Source organism: Vanessa tameamea, chromosome 19, assembly GCF_037043105.1.
Source record: "Vanessa tameamea isolate UH-Manoa-2023 chromosome 19, ilVanTame1 primary haplotype, whole genome shotgun sequence".
NCBI lineage: Eukaryota > Metazoa > Arthropoda > Insecta > Lepidoptera > Nymphalidae > Vanessa > Vanessa tameamea.
The window spans coordinates 4,579,564-4,594,432 of NC_087327.1; the positions used below are offsets into that span (position 1 = coordinate 4,579,564).

The 14,869-nt window shown below is 31.4% G+C and overlaps 2 protein-coding genes across 3 annotated transcripts in view; one reads left to right on the forward strand and one right to left on the reverse strand.

The window, feature by feature from the left end:
* LOC113396102 (transcription factor IIIB 90 kDa subunit) overlaps positions 1-14,545 on the reverse strand; it is a 31,395-nt gene extending 16,850 nt beyond the window's left edge. The window contains exons 1-4 of the mRNA XM_026633892.2: positions 14,401-14,545; positions 14,097-14,318; positions 13,727-13,951; positions 13,285-13,389 (exon numbers count right to left, since the gene is read on the reverse strand). Of these exons, the coding sequence (XP_026489677.1) occupies positions 13,285-13,389; positions 13,727-13,951; positions 14,097-14,318; positions 14,401-14,503 (655 nt within the window). The 5' untranslated portion in view covers positions 14,504-14,545. The remainder of the gene's footprint in view (positions 1-13,284; positions 13,390-13,726; positions 13,952-14,096; positions 14,319-14,400) is intronic.
* Positions 919-12,721, forward strand: Lute (lute). 2 transcript variants are annotated; one of them, XM_026633896.2, is made up of 7 exons: positions 919-1,211; positions 7,037-7,206; positions 10,158-10,439; positions 10,530-10,677; positions 10,752-10,968; positions 11,502-11,867; positions 11,952-12,721. In XM_026633896.2, the coding sequence occupies exons 1-7, from the start codon at positions 1,105-1,107 to the stop codon at positions 12,444-12,446; spliced, it is 1,785 nt and encodes a 594-aa protein (XP_026489681.1). In that variant the 5' UTR covers positions 919-1,104; the 3' UTR covers positions 12,447-12,721. The 2 variants fall into 2 exon arrangements, with proteins under 2 accessions (XP_026489681.1, XP_026489682.1); XM_026633897.2 differs by lacking the exons at positions 919-1,211; positions 7,037-7,206 and adding an exon at positions 9,689-9,968.
* Positions 14,546-14,869: the final 324 nt, after the last annotated feature.

Genomic DNA, 14,869 nt, shown 5'->3' on the forward strand with positions numbered 1-14,869 from the left:
TTCGGTATATCCGCGATGGGACAGCTTGCAATCACTCCATGGAAAACCATATTTCTTTCAAAGGCTGTCTTTGCCTAACTTTGCCTTGCTTGATGCACGTAAATATGTCAGTGATCTAGGAGCGTAGTGACCCGTCCTTGGGACCATAGGAAAGAGGAAGAGATGGCGACATACTGGTAATTTTAATGATGCAGATAAAAAATCAGTTCTAGTCTCGATCCAATCCACCTCTGCATATTCATTCCTCTTTACCGGCGATGCTGACGCACTGCGCATACCAAATTGAGCATGCCGTATATTGTCACTATGACGATATGAACGTATAAACCAACGACACGAACAATAGATCGATATATGTATATAGTCAATAATAATCCTTGATATTTTTGATATTCCATTGTTATTGTATAAGTTAAATGTGAACAGTAATTTTGATTTAATAAATAAAAAGTAATCGTAAGTATTAAGTTTTAAGATGTGTAAACTCGGTATTGAACTTAATCTTTTACTAACTCTAAAACATTTTTATTTATTTTGATCAAAACATTTATTTATAAAAATCCTTATTTATTACATATAATCATATCCACAAAAGATTTTATACTTATAATAGCACTATAATGCATATTAGAAATAAAATTACTTTTTTGGTCAACAACTACAATGTAATTAAATTCGTACTAAAAGCATTTATTTTTATCGATAAAAAGTGTCCTTGTAAGGTACATTTAATGTTTATTTTTATGAATATCAAAAAACGAACAAAGGTCTGTTACATATTTCGATACTGTCAAAAAGATAATTATTATGAAAGCTACTTTTCGGCACGATAAGAATGACATCATGCACTTTCGCGCTCCACTTCGACGGAGACAGGTGCCCTAACCGACCTTGCGTAAGAACCGTTCTCACTCAGCCTAAGGCTTGCTCGCGAGACCGGAGCGTCGTGAACGCACTCAGTCGTGAGCGCATGCGCGCGCGCTTTGTACAATAACTTCGTTGTATCGAACGTTTACTAGTCAATTATTTATCTAGTCTTACTGTTATTTGTGTAGTGTTGTGAAAGTTTGTACCGATCATGTCTTTTGGTGGAAATGGAATGAAATGAAGGGAAGAACCACGCGAATACCGAAGATATTACCAGTTGTAGTTGGAAAAATATTTTTACGTTGGATATTTACCAAAGCTGATCTATTGTTCTTCATATATCGGTTCGTTTATATACAAATATTTCTTGAAAAAATACTAATAATGATTACTGAAAAAATGTCAAATGAATGTTTTGTGCAATTATATTGCGGCACTGATGGTGCAAAAGGTAGTATGTCCAATTTAAATCCGCAATCAATGTATGTCACTGTAACTTTTTAAAGTGAACCAAATCTTCACGTCCATACATCGGTTACTAAGGAAATAGTAGAGAAAATAAATTCATATAATTATGTGTTTTACTAATAAAACTCTTAAAAATAAAAGGTTTGTTGCTCTCGTGTAACATACGACCTTTTTCAATAAGCTGACTAGACTTGAGTACGAGTTTTAATATCCCAACAACATATTTATAAAACGCTATAATATAAAACATTATTTGAGCGACTTTGAATAATTACATAACATCATCAAATGAGAAACTCAATTTATTTTCTTATTCTACGAGCTATGAGTCCCACGATGTAACTATTGTTTGGTTTTAGTAATTAATTAGTTCATTTTATTCGTATCAGAAAAACAAACGGACAGAAAGGCTCGCTGATTATATAACATTCCCGTCCGATTTCCTCACGCTTGTAAGCAAGAACAGTAGCCGACTCGCCTTTACTTTACATAAGTCTCCATCGGTGGTTGGCTATATAAAAAATATCAATCTTTCCTTACATCGCGAAGGCGAAGATTTTATGTCCCTTATACCTGTAATTAAACTGTCTCACTCACCCTTCGGACCAGAACAAGTACCTACTACTAAGGTATTGCTATATGGCAGTAGAAAATGTGATGAGTAGGAGGTAGCTACCCAAACCGGCTCGCATAAACAAAAACTTGCCCTGCCACCAAGTTACCAAATTGGAACACTATAACGGAGCAATAGTCTCCGCTTTGCTTTTGCGAATGAAAAGTAATAAAAAAGTGCTACAGTTGTTTACCTAGATGGCACGTAGAAGATTATATTACCTGATAACATTATTATTTTGAATAAAGTGATATATAAACAAATGTAAAATTAAAATCACTACCGCGCTAAGCGTTCTCATGCAATCGCCCATATTTTTGAAAAAGGGCTTTTTTTCTATTGCGTTCTACCAAATATGGTTGGAATTGCAAGTACAAATGATATAAAATAAACAAATGTATTCACAGAAAGTACTAATCGTAATTACTTTGTAACTTACTATAATTTATTTTGATAAGGCTTAATAGTATATGACAATTAAATGATTACTATGACCTAATTGTAAAAGATAGATAATGATTCACACTTTTTGACTTACCTTTTCTAATTTAAGATTCAAGTAGGTAGTCCGCTCTATTCAAAGAGATTAACTAGAGGATATTTCGGAATGTAGATTCTCTCGAGAAGAGCCGTCAGAAAATCTAAGTTTTTTTTTCTCTAATTAATATAATAAATATATAATCTATTCATTTTTAAAAATTAAATTTATATGTAACTTGAATGAAAATCGACGTATACTAACTCCAAGACAATTTATCATTTATTTAATATAACTTTTTATAAGGCTACTCAATATCAGGAACAATCGGGTCTCCCTAAAAACATGATACGATTGATAAACTATTCATGGATGAGGATTTAATCCCACATAACTTGACGCGATGATCCGAAAGAGTAAAGTATATATACGTGTAAAACAATACGTCAATTTCTCTGATATTTCGTAAATAATTTAATATTACTGGGACATTTATTTGTCATAATAGTTTGAACCCAACGCCTGAACTGTTTTAGGTCGCGTCGGATTTTCGTCTCATCCGATAAGTGAGGGAATTGGGAATGTATCTACTTATATTTACGCACACAATGATGAACTATACTCGTATGTCTTGCTCATTCGTTTAAATCATCATTTATATTTGAAACAGGAGTGAATGATACAAATTTAACGTGGGCGAACGACACTACGACTTATGAGCAGTCTTGTACAGGTACAATCATAAGCGTACATATATGGAATTAAACCGAAAAAAATAAGCAATTGTAAAATATTTTAATGAAGTTCTATGTAAATTCGAATCTTTATTAAACAGTATGATTATGTATTAGACATTTAATACTAAAAAATTGCCATTTGACCTTTTTTGGTCAAATTCTTATTGTAATATAATATATCAATAGATTAAATAGTTATTTTTTACTTTATGTTAGGTATATTACGTACATGTTATTATTGTTATACGATCATTTGATTATATTATTTTAAAAACGTAATTATATATTTACGAATGATACGAATAGCAACATTTTTACTATTTTCCTACGAGACAATGAAATAATAATAAAATAATACTATTGTAAGTATAATAATAGACCAGACTTCTTTTTTGAATATAATTAAATTATTAAATATGTTTGAAGTGCATGTGCAAAATAACTCAATTGTTGTTTTATATTATGAAACATAACATACAATACTAAGACAATATTCAGCTTTCCAAAATAAGAACCATTCCCTAAAACTTGAGCTAGGTTTACACCTGTGTAAATTCACTAAATTTAGACAGCGGGGATATTTATTTAATTTAACAATCTAAATACCGTTACAGTTCCTTCCTTTTTACTACATGTATAGTATTTTCAGTTAGTGCCCTAGTTTTAACCATGTATACTCTATTATCTATGATAAAATGGTAAAATTTACTTGTTTATATGGAGGAGATAATCTCGGGAACTTATGATCCAATTTCAAAGTGTTTTTGGTATAAATTATATTTTCATTATCATTTATTAAAATGACTTTAGTGTAAGGTTTATATTAAATAACTAGGTTGGATCAGTGAAGAACAGATTTTAATAAAAAAACTGTGAATATACGTATCATGTGCTGCAGCGCCATAAACGCATAATAGTTTAAGGTGAATGTGTTCAAGTTTTTTTTTTTGAGCAAAGAGTTCTCATACTTTCACCTCCTTAAAATAGTGGCAAAACTTTTTAAAATGTTAAATACAATTCAAAAAGTTATAATTAACAACTAAACAGACACGATATTTTTTTTGTTGTCTATACAATTAATATAAACTTCAAAACAGTATCTAGATACTAATGTTAGGATTTTTATTAGTAACAATACCAGTCAGTTCTTGGAATCTGCTGAAATGTATAGCAAAATAATAAGAAAAGATTTGATCGCGTTGATAACCTGTAGATATACAAAATGGATAACAGGCATCGCGAAAGTCTGTCGTCTTGGTTAATATAATTATATAAAAGGTATTTATATGTAATTATAGAATCGTTTGTCTTCATTGACAATCAATACACTGAAAAACAACTAAATCTAGAAGGTTGATGATGTTTTTTTTCGTAATGAAAAGTTTTATTAAATCACCACTGAATTTTCATGTGCTTAATTTGTGTTTATAATTCATCTCGTGCTCGGCGGGCAAGGTTAGGAAACCTGTATGTGTCTAATTTCAGCGAAATTCTGCCAGCTGTATATCCACCAACCCGAATTGGATCAGCGTGGTGGAATATGCTATTAGCCCAGCAGTGGCAAACAGGTTGTTAATGTATGTGTGTACCAGTATTACCTCGTTCCAAAATGAACAATATTATTCCTATGCTAATGTTTAATTGGTCATTATAGCCGAAATTCAGTAGCCAGAAGGGCATTATAATTATTAATAAATCATAGGCTAAAAAAAATGTTATAAATAGCGCTGTAAAAATAAAAAAGAGAAAATATTATGAAAGGTGCCCGTAGTGAAGTCATTTACGACTTATACCCCTACTTGCTACAACAAACTTTTACCGATACAAATACACAGATACTTAGATTATTATTAATATATCTAGATAAGAGTGTCGCACTACAAAAGAACGAATACAAAACGAGGCAACATTATATCTTGGTGTGAGTGACAGTTACGCCTGACACTCAACAAACGTCATACTTCTTTACTAGTGTGCGTGTACTTAGTGACCAACTGTTACTATATTTTTCGACGCGTTCTCAACTTTAACAGTCTATTTAGAGATATAAATAATCAAAGCACAGATACTTAAATACACTTGCACGTAATTGTCAGTGTGTCAGTGTGGGTATTCGTAAACACGCAAACATGTATCTGTGTCATATCTGTTATAAGCTATCACGCAACGTATTTGTAAATTTAAATCAACCTTGAAGGTTACGTGAAAAATTTATGAAAATTCTGTCAAGGTAGCAAAACGAATAATGAAAACTCTGAATAAGTTTAGGTCATATAGTATTAAAATGAGAAATGTATAATTGTTTATTCAACCTATTACACTTACAATTGTTTATCTAAATATTTTGCCGAATCGGGCAGAAACTTAATAATTGCGCCTCCTTTCCCCGGGAAGAGTTTAAAAGTCAACAGGGCTGGTTTCAAAATCAAATAAATAATCAATGGAACAAGGTACGCTGGATGCAAGGATAGGTTACTTTGGCAGCCCTTGAAACTGTCACTCAGGGAAACAGCCCAGCACATCCCTGGTTTGTCACCTTATCAACCGAATACAGAACGCAAACAGCGGGTACCTTCAGTGTTTAAAATAGAAGCAACTATCATGACGATAATAATCCTTATACTTGACTTGATATTATTTTACGAACGTCAAGGTGATAGACTTTGTGGTGCAAATTGTACACTGTATCTATTAATATTTTTGTCGATTCTAATGTATTACCGAATTTGATAGAGCCAGAAAATAGTTACATCTGATTATCATGCGTAGGGTTTAATATATCAGAGAACGAACTAAGCACTCAGCCATGTTTTACTTTAAACTGTACTATAAGAAGAAGAAGAAGAAGAAAACGATAATATAAAAACCGTCAACTAGTGTGTGTTGACATAAAATAATAAATTGTTTGCTATGACTAGTAGAGATAAATTATTATGAAGGTCTAAAAAAAATTTAACGATGACAAACGTATCCATTGGTAATAAAGTATGTTATAAATAAGATAAATTAATCGGTAGGTTAAATTACACAATTCTACAACTAACAATAATATAAAAGACCTATGCGTCTGCTTTTGTAAATATATATTTATAATAATAATATAAATAATATACATAAATTGCAGCTATGCTGAAACACTAATTTTTCCGAAATTAAGAGGGCGAGAATCAAAATAATGCACCTTCATGAGGACAGCTAAGAAACTTTTATGTGGTCTGCCTGCACCTTAGAACCGACCTATGTGTCTGCCTTTGTAAATATATGTATATAATAATAGTATAAATATTATATAAAAATATAGGCTTTGCTGAAATGACGTAAATTTGTATCAAATTTAGGTACCTTTGAAATTATAAAAAATATAGTAGGAACCGGAGTAAGTGTCTGCCATTAATTTTTTCATTGTTCTTTTCAAAGTGTTCATTTTCGAGTAGGCAACAAGACAAAGTTTCATTTTAAATACAATTCACAATTGAGTACCTAATTAATACTATTTGTCAATAGTTAACATCCATAACATATTAAAATTTTCTTCATGTTTAACATAATTATAAGAAAATCTTCTAAATACCTTACGCGCCAATTCCAATAAACAATATCCAAGTAAATCCATCTCCAAACCATCGATCGTATACTGATCTGAACGGTGAGTGAGCCAGTATAATAAGTAGCACAACTTTGAACAAAGATTTTATACCAATGATATCTACAAATGTAAGAAATATTTCTTACAGTACTATAGTCTACGGCCAGAGTGGAGCACTATGAGGTCGCTCATTTGCATGTCTGCCTTTAAGTTTAAAAAACAAAAAAAAAAAACGTTTAAAATAAATTAACCAAACGCAATAATTTAATGTAAGTTAATGTTTTCAGTGTGTTTTGGTATGCGTTTAATACCCGGTCATCGATGGATAGCAGTGTAGACTTCTTCGAGAGTCTCATCGACGAAGATGGACGTTTCGCGGAACTTAACTGTCAAGAGCCATCGCAACGCGGTCAACGCCGACGGACTAACACAGTACGTGTGAGACCCTTGAACCAAGGTATTTTTCATTGGCAATATTTTTTAAATTGTTAATTGCTAATATTATTTCCTCAACTAACAACATCTTAATTTAAAGCGAATACGTTATACAGTGATAATAAATTAATGAATACTTAATATATGTAACCTAAACTATTTCCTCTCGCTGCTTACCGAAATGGTCCTAGAGTTGAATTATTGTTATTTCAAAAACGCTTTATTGCTAAGTTATAGTTATTTATTATAACTTAACATTAGTATATTTGATTTGCTATTATGAGTATTTTATATAATTCAATATGGATAATTTAAAATGATTACTAAATGTTAAAAAGTCGGTGGAATGAGTAGATTTAAAATATATTAGGACAATGAACAACTTCTATTTTAAATTAAGTTTTAGATTTTGATAGACTCTTTGTAACTACGATTAGTGAAAAATTCTTATTTTTTTTGTATCATTGAAATTGTTGTCATTTTTCGATAGTTTAGGAAACTAATATTAGTATATCGCAATTATCGGACTAAAACAGATGCATTACTATAAATAATAGATAAATATTTTGTCATAATTGCTTATCACGTTAAGATAATTAGAGTAATGAATTTTAAATTAAAACTACTGATCGGTTTTTGTAATCAATTCCAACATTCCAAATAAAATTCAAATTAGCTGCCTGCTTAGTTTAGATGCTTTGACTTTACCATAAAAAACCATTGTTGTTTGTTTGCTATAATAAAACCATTTTCAAATGTTTGTTTGGAGGAGACTGGGTTATGTGGGATTCTTAACCACTAAACTGCAATGGTAGTCTTCCACACTGATAGTATAGGCTGCAGGATCGTATGGATATAACGCATCTCTGGGATCAGTCATCTCGCGTGCTGTGCACCGCACGAGGATCGGAGGAGCTCTTCTGAGGGGCGAAGAATGGTTATTCTGAAGAGATCTCATAAGAGATGTTCAAAATATTATTAAATTTTTTTATCTGACACAATCGGAATAAGTTCACATATATATACAATAAAGAGAGAAGTGTAGAAGTGAAGAACTTCTGTGAGAATTTATCGACAGGAAATGTTGTTAGGTTTATTTACCCAATCTGATTTTAAATCAACGGGACAATCGTACTAATTAATAAATACGACAGTGAAATGGATGGATATTTATTACCCAATCACAACCACCAACCCCTCCCGTCACAATCCGCAGGTATCCGCACAAGTTCGTTATATTACAGCACTGTGATCGAATTCATCTCATGCTCCGCGGTAAAGGAAAACATCGTGAGGAAACCTGCATGTGTCTCATTTCAACGTAATTCTACCACATATAATATAATATTCACCAACCCGCATTGGAATAAGCTCCAAACCTTCTCCTAAAAAGGTGAGGAGGCCTTAGCCCAGCAGTGGTTTATAAATAAATACTAACCTAGTTCAATTTAATATAAAATGCATTAGTTGTCACCTAGACATAGTAGTATAGTAAGCATCAAATTAAATAATTTTCGCGGGCGTACGCACTGCAACTTTGAAATTTTCATTTCCATGGGATGACTGGAGAATACATACAGATCAAATCATAGATATATGAGAAATTTGTGACCATTACGTATTAGTTACAGTCCAGTCCCGCCTAAATTACTACAAAGACAAATGTATACGAAGACACATATCTAAATAAATACCAACTCATTAAAAAAAAGTAACAACATAATTTATACATTCTCTAATAGATTATAATAGAACTCATAAATAAATTGGGCAGAGCATACAATTAAAGCTCTTGTATAAAATTAAGGCCATCTATGGAATCGAAAGCTGTTCTTTAAAATATTATCGGTATTTTGCAGTTTATTTACTTTACTTCATTTAAAAAAGAAAATTCTACATTTAATATTATATAATCCAAATATTAAATAATATATTTAGTAAAAAACTTTACATTACAGGAATTCGTTAAATATTATATGGTAATATTAGAACAGATTTTTTCAATTTATAAAATTGATAATACCATTTCAAAAACCTTTACCAAAATATAATTTTGCTTATACGGCGAATACAGAACACCTTCAGATTACGTGTTAATCAGACAAGTGAGACCAGACGTAAATTATCGGCTATGCTTTGCTTTGAACTTCGGTATCCTTTGCTCGAAGCCTCGTTTACACTGCCTCTCTAGAAAGCTAGTTTTTTAATTTAATACATAACATAAACATGTTATGTATGTAATGGAAATAGTAAATAAGAATCATTAAATTCCAATGATTTTATATAATAAATATATTAATGTTCATATTTTTATTGCTCTTATCTAATACGAAATTTAAATCACAATGTCTGCTTAATATCATTGTGTCATTTATTCGAACAAAAATTTATACGCGGCGTAAACTATTACATTACAGAAAGATTTATAAAACAGTTCCACATTAAAAACTTGTTTATGGAGTTTTACAGTATAGATCGTATCACAATTTTTGAACGCAGTGACATTTACAAATATCCCCGGCCCCCGCGAGTCGCGTCCGTCTTGTTTCACTTGTTTGATACCAAAGAGCATATATGAACTTCCTACGGAAGATTTGCTACAAGATGGCTGCGCAACGTAAAGAAATAAGATAGACGGATTATTTTGTAATAATTATAAAAAAAAACGGGTGGGATAGTGCAAAATGTCCAATTTGTGTTCAAGAATAGTTTTAAAGCCTGCGAAAAGGTTAACTGAAGGCAGAGATAGCATGTCAGTCGCTCAAACAAATACTTGGATGAATGGTGAGCTACGGAATTTGTAAATATTGATTTATTCCGAGGTCCGTTTTTATTTACTAGTATATTTGTCGCGCATTTATTTTTAGAATAGGTTATTTAGCATTGACTGGTGTGGTTTACTTGAGGGTATTTTCAATATACCTTTCGTTTGTAAAAGATTAATTTTAAAATAGTTATTTTTATTTATTTCAGCCGAAAACATCAACAATGGAGGTGGTTTATCCCTTTCGCCTCCTCATACAATATCTCAACGTGAGACGGGAACTCAAGTTTCCCAATGCTACAGTGGACCTCCTTCCCCATGTGGATCGACAAGTTCAACGCCGTCACCTACTATATCACCGGCACATCCCCCTGGAACCGCGACGCTTGACCCCAACTGGCAAGCAACCAAGCCCACGGTCAGAGAGAGAAATGCGGCAATGTTTAATAATCAATTAATGGCTGATATCACATTTGTTGTTGGAGGACTAGGTTAGAATTACTCATTTTGTTTAAAAAAAGAAAATTTTAGCCAGTGCATTTAGTTGTAAACTCTATTTTTTAATCATTCTCTTATTTTAGGGCACACACAAGTTATACCTGCACATAAGTATGTTCTGGCGACTGGTAGCTCAGTATTTTACGCTATGTTTTATGGTGGTCTAGCAGAATGCAAACAAGAAATAGAAGTACCTGATGTTGAACCCTCAGCATTCCTTACATTACTAAAGTAATTATTTTTAAAGTTATATCTCTTAGTCCTTTAATTAGCAAATACATCATAAAATAATTTTATTCTTTCAGGTATTTATATTGTGATGAAATTCAATTAGAAGCTGATACAGTGTTATCGACACTATATGTTGCTAAAAAATACATTGTTCCACATCTTGCGAGAGCCTGTGTTAATTATTTGGAAACTAGTTTAACGGCAAAAAATGCCTGTTTGCTGTTAAGCCAATCTCGTTTATTTGAAGAACCAGAACTTATGCAAAGGTGCTGGGAAGTAATTGATGCACAGGTATGTGAGTCGACAGAAAACCTAGCTACTATCCATCTAGAACCATCATCTTCTTACAGTAGCTTACTCATGGACCTATCAGAATCATCCAGTCAAAATTTCTCAAGTCCAGAAATGAGAGAGATTTCAAATGAAAATTTGAACAAATTCATTAAATAATTGTGTCAACTAAGCAAATACAAAATTTTTGTAATACTCAATTTTTGGTTGTGATATAGGGTTAAGATGAAGTGTGTCTTTATTGAGAATTTAATGATGTCTAATACATTCCAGTGTGTATAATGTGCTTCTAGTCAAAAAAATAATTCGAATTATAGATGTAAATATCAGATTAACTAATGAAACTATTTGGAATATGTAGATTGACTGCAATACATTTTGTGTAGATGTATAATTTTGCATGTTAGTTTGGGACATGTGATATTTGTTTATATTAGTATATAAATCAATGTTATGATGTAAATAAAATATTCACCAAATTGTATTGCAGTTTCATTTCAATCCTAAATTTAATTTATATATTTTTATTTTAGGCTGAGATGGCTCTTACATCTGAAGGTTTCGTGGACATTGATGTGTCTACTTTAGAATCGGTATTGGCAAGAGAAACCCTCAACTGCAAGGAAATAAATTTGTTTGAAGCAGCTTTAGCATGGGCCCATGGTGAATGTCTGAGAAGAGATATAGATGTTACACCAGCAAATAAAAGAGCTATGCTTGGTAGTGCCATTTATTTGATCAGATTCCCAACCATGACATTGGAAGAATTTGCAAACAGTGCAGCACAATTGGGTATTCTAACACCTCAAGAGACTATTGACATTTTTTTACATTTTACTGCATCAAGTAAACCAATATTGTCTTATCCTGTAAAGGCTAGGGCTGGACTTAAAGCTCAGGTAACATAAGTTATTGCATATTGCTTTTTTTATACTCTTGATGTAATTAAATACACCAATAGTAATTATTTTTATACATTGCAGATTTGTCACAGATTTCAGTCTTGTGCATATAGAAGTAATCAATGGAGATATAGAGGCCGCTGTGACTCAATTCAGTTTTGTGTTGACAAGAGAATATTTGTTGTTGGATTTGGACTTTATGGCTCATCAAATGGTGCTGCTGACTACAATGTCAAAATTGAATTGAAACGGTTAGGAAGAGTATTAGCTGAACATAATACCAAATTCTTTTCTGATGGCTCAAGTAACACTTTCCATGTATACTTTGAAAATCCAATACAAATTGAACCAGAATGCTTTTACACCGCATCGGCAATACTTGATGGGAGTGAATTGAGTTACTTTGGACAAGAAGGCTTGAGTGAAGTTTATATGGGAACTGTAACATTCCAATTTCACTGTTCATCTGAGAGTACAAATGGGACAGGAGTTCAAGGTGGTCAGATACCAGAACTCATATACTATGGTCCAACAGTAAACACAACAATGGCCAATACAAATACCAATGAGGACTGACACTTGAGTAAACTGGGACCTTTTAACTATTACTCAGTTGATGGTGACACTTGACAAGATGCTATTAAGGTGTTATAATATTCATAAAGATTAAGTCATTCCCATGTTAAATTATTTTATTGAATAAAAATCTTGTGTATATTGTTGAAAATGAATAGCAGTTAAGTATCTATGAATGTGATATGGGTGTTGTAAAGCTCTCTAGATAGTTGTAGATGTAGAAAATTAGTAATATTTGCACCAGTTCATTGCAATAAATTAAAATAGCTTCAAAACTTGTTTTATTTGTTCATTTTAGGATGTAAGTAAACTAATAATAAGTAAGGTAAAAATATTTATCAAAAGCATCAGTGTCTCTAATATGAATACTGTCATAAATTAATTTAATTTTATGAAATATCATACTATAATTATTGTTATATGATTGATTGATGATTTTTTATTTATTTATAGAAAATGAAATGGATTTTTTAAATTTTTTTTTACAAATAGGACAGAATTCTGACAAAGAAAAAATTCAAGATATTTCAAAAATAAATTTAAATTACTTATTTTCGTATATTCCTTTAAATTCTTATAAATTTTAGAACAAAACTTGAGGCACACATTCTGTTCTTCATTTATTAGAGGTACACTAGTAACTCATAGTTTTAGAGTTTGATATAATAAAAAAATTACAATAATAAATATTTGAAATTCATAAGGGTTATAAAGATTTTAAGAATCTAAACTTAAAAAGTTTCTTATTCTAGTTATATTTTTCCATACTTTTTGTAATCTGCCTACAATCAAGATGTTTTTTTTTTTAATACAAATTAATAAACAATGTAAAACTTACCATTTGGTGGAATGTTGATGCAGAGTGCTCGAGATAATTTGAAATATGTGCGGCCTAGTTGATAGCAGCACAGCTGAAGAGCATCACTGACATCTATTAGGAGATCTATGATAATTTATTAAGGTTGTTATATAAAAGGTAAGATAAAGAATTTTTATCTTTTGGGCTGCAAAATTCTTCAATCTTGCTAGAAGGAATGTTTTAAAAGTAATAAATGAAATATCTTAATTCTTTTTTATATTTAGTTAAGTAACCAAAATTGCAATCAGCAATTATATCATATCTTTTAAAATCGAAAATAGGTTCATATTAAATAAACTAAGAAGCTCATATGGAGATTTGATAAATTTGTATTAGCTACCCCATGATTTAACATATCTTAATTTATAATATTCTCTTTTAATATGAAAGCATAAAGCATTAATACACAATAAAAGGATACGGGCTGTTCCTTCTGTTCTACATGTCATGTAGACACATGCCGCTTGTGTAAGGGATGACTGACGTCCAATCGTGAGATGTCTTGCAAGGGCCATTTTGAAAAAATTACATGATATGTCAATGCATTGCTGGTTAAGACGTAATTGTTGGCACAATGCTGTAATACCATCTCTAGCTTTTCTCAATGTCACTTCTCTAGATTCTTGTCCAATACCAGCATTAAAGGCTGTAAAATTCAATCATTTAAAATAATACTACATCATGGCAGAATTTGTTACTGTAATGTTAACAATAAAATGCAACAATAATTATGATCAAAGAATATTTTTTTTAAATTTAAAATTGGTATTGCAGTTCAAAAATTAACAAACCTCGTCCAAAACCAGAAGCCCCTCCTTTTGTTTCTGCAGATACGAATTGACCAATAGCAGATGCACCACCGTGTGCATTCTCTTGGAATTCTACTTCTGCAACGATTATGTTATCTTCTAACACAGAACCACAATTAGTACACACTGCGTCACCTCTTGCTGGGTCTACTTCTATTTCTGAAGAGCCACAGTGTTTGCATTTTTTTCCTGACATCGTAATACCTACCAAAACAAAAATTAAAAAGTATATAAACAAGTGTAAATATTCAATGGAAATTAAGCTCTTACTGAAAATCATACATACAGATAAATGTAGATAAATGAAAATATTTATTTACATATAACAGGTCTAAATTTAGTGCATTTAAGTAATTGAAACCATGTGTTTCTTTATATTTTTGTATCATCAAATCAAATCATTGAATAGGTACATGATCAGTCGATGAGTTTGACATTTGACAGTTGACGTTTGACATATGTCATGAATGTCATCCATGATTTTGCAACTGTCAAATATTTACTTAATACTTTAACATTACATAAAAATCTCTTCAGACTTCATGTTTTAAGCCAGCGACACTCTACCTCTATGTAATGGAGCCGTAAATTCACGACACGCAACATACATTTATTTAGGTATTTAAAAAATACGTAGCTTAAATCAGAAGTATTTACAATTAATTGGGCTAGCTAGATGATCTTTTAAGACTTACAAGGTTATAATGATGTGATTTTGATATCATTTGTAAAGAGATTTCTGGTATTGTAAGCCT

Coding starts and splice junctions, on each gene's coding strand:
- Lute (XM_026633896.2), top strand. CDS start 1,105: ATGAAGGGAAGAACCACGCGAATACCGAAGATATTACCAGTTGTAGTT. Junction 10,440..10,529: donor ATTTGTTGTTGGAGGACTAG/GTTAGAATTACT, acceptor CTCTTATTTTAG/GGCACACACAAGTTATACCT. Junction 10,969..11,501: donor GGGAAGTAATTGATGCACAG/GTATGTGAGTCG, acceptor TTTTTATTTTAG/GCTGAGATGGCTCTTACATC.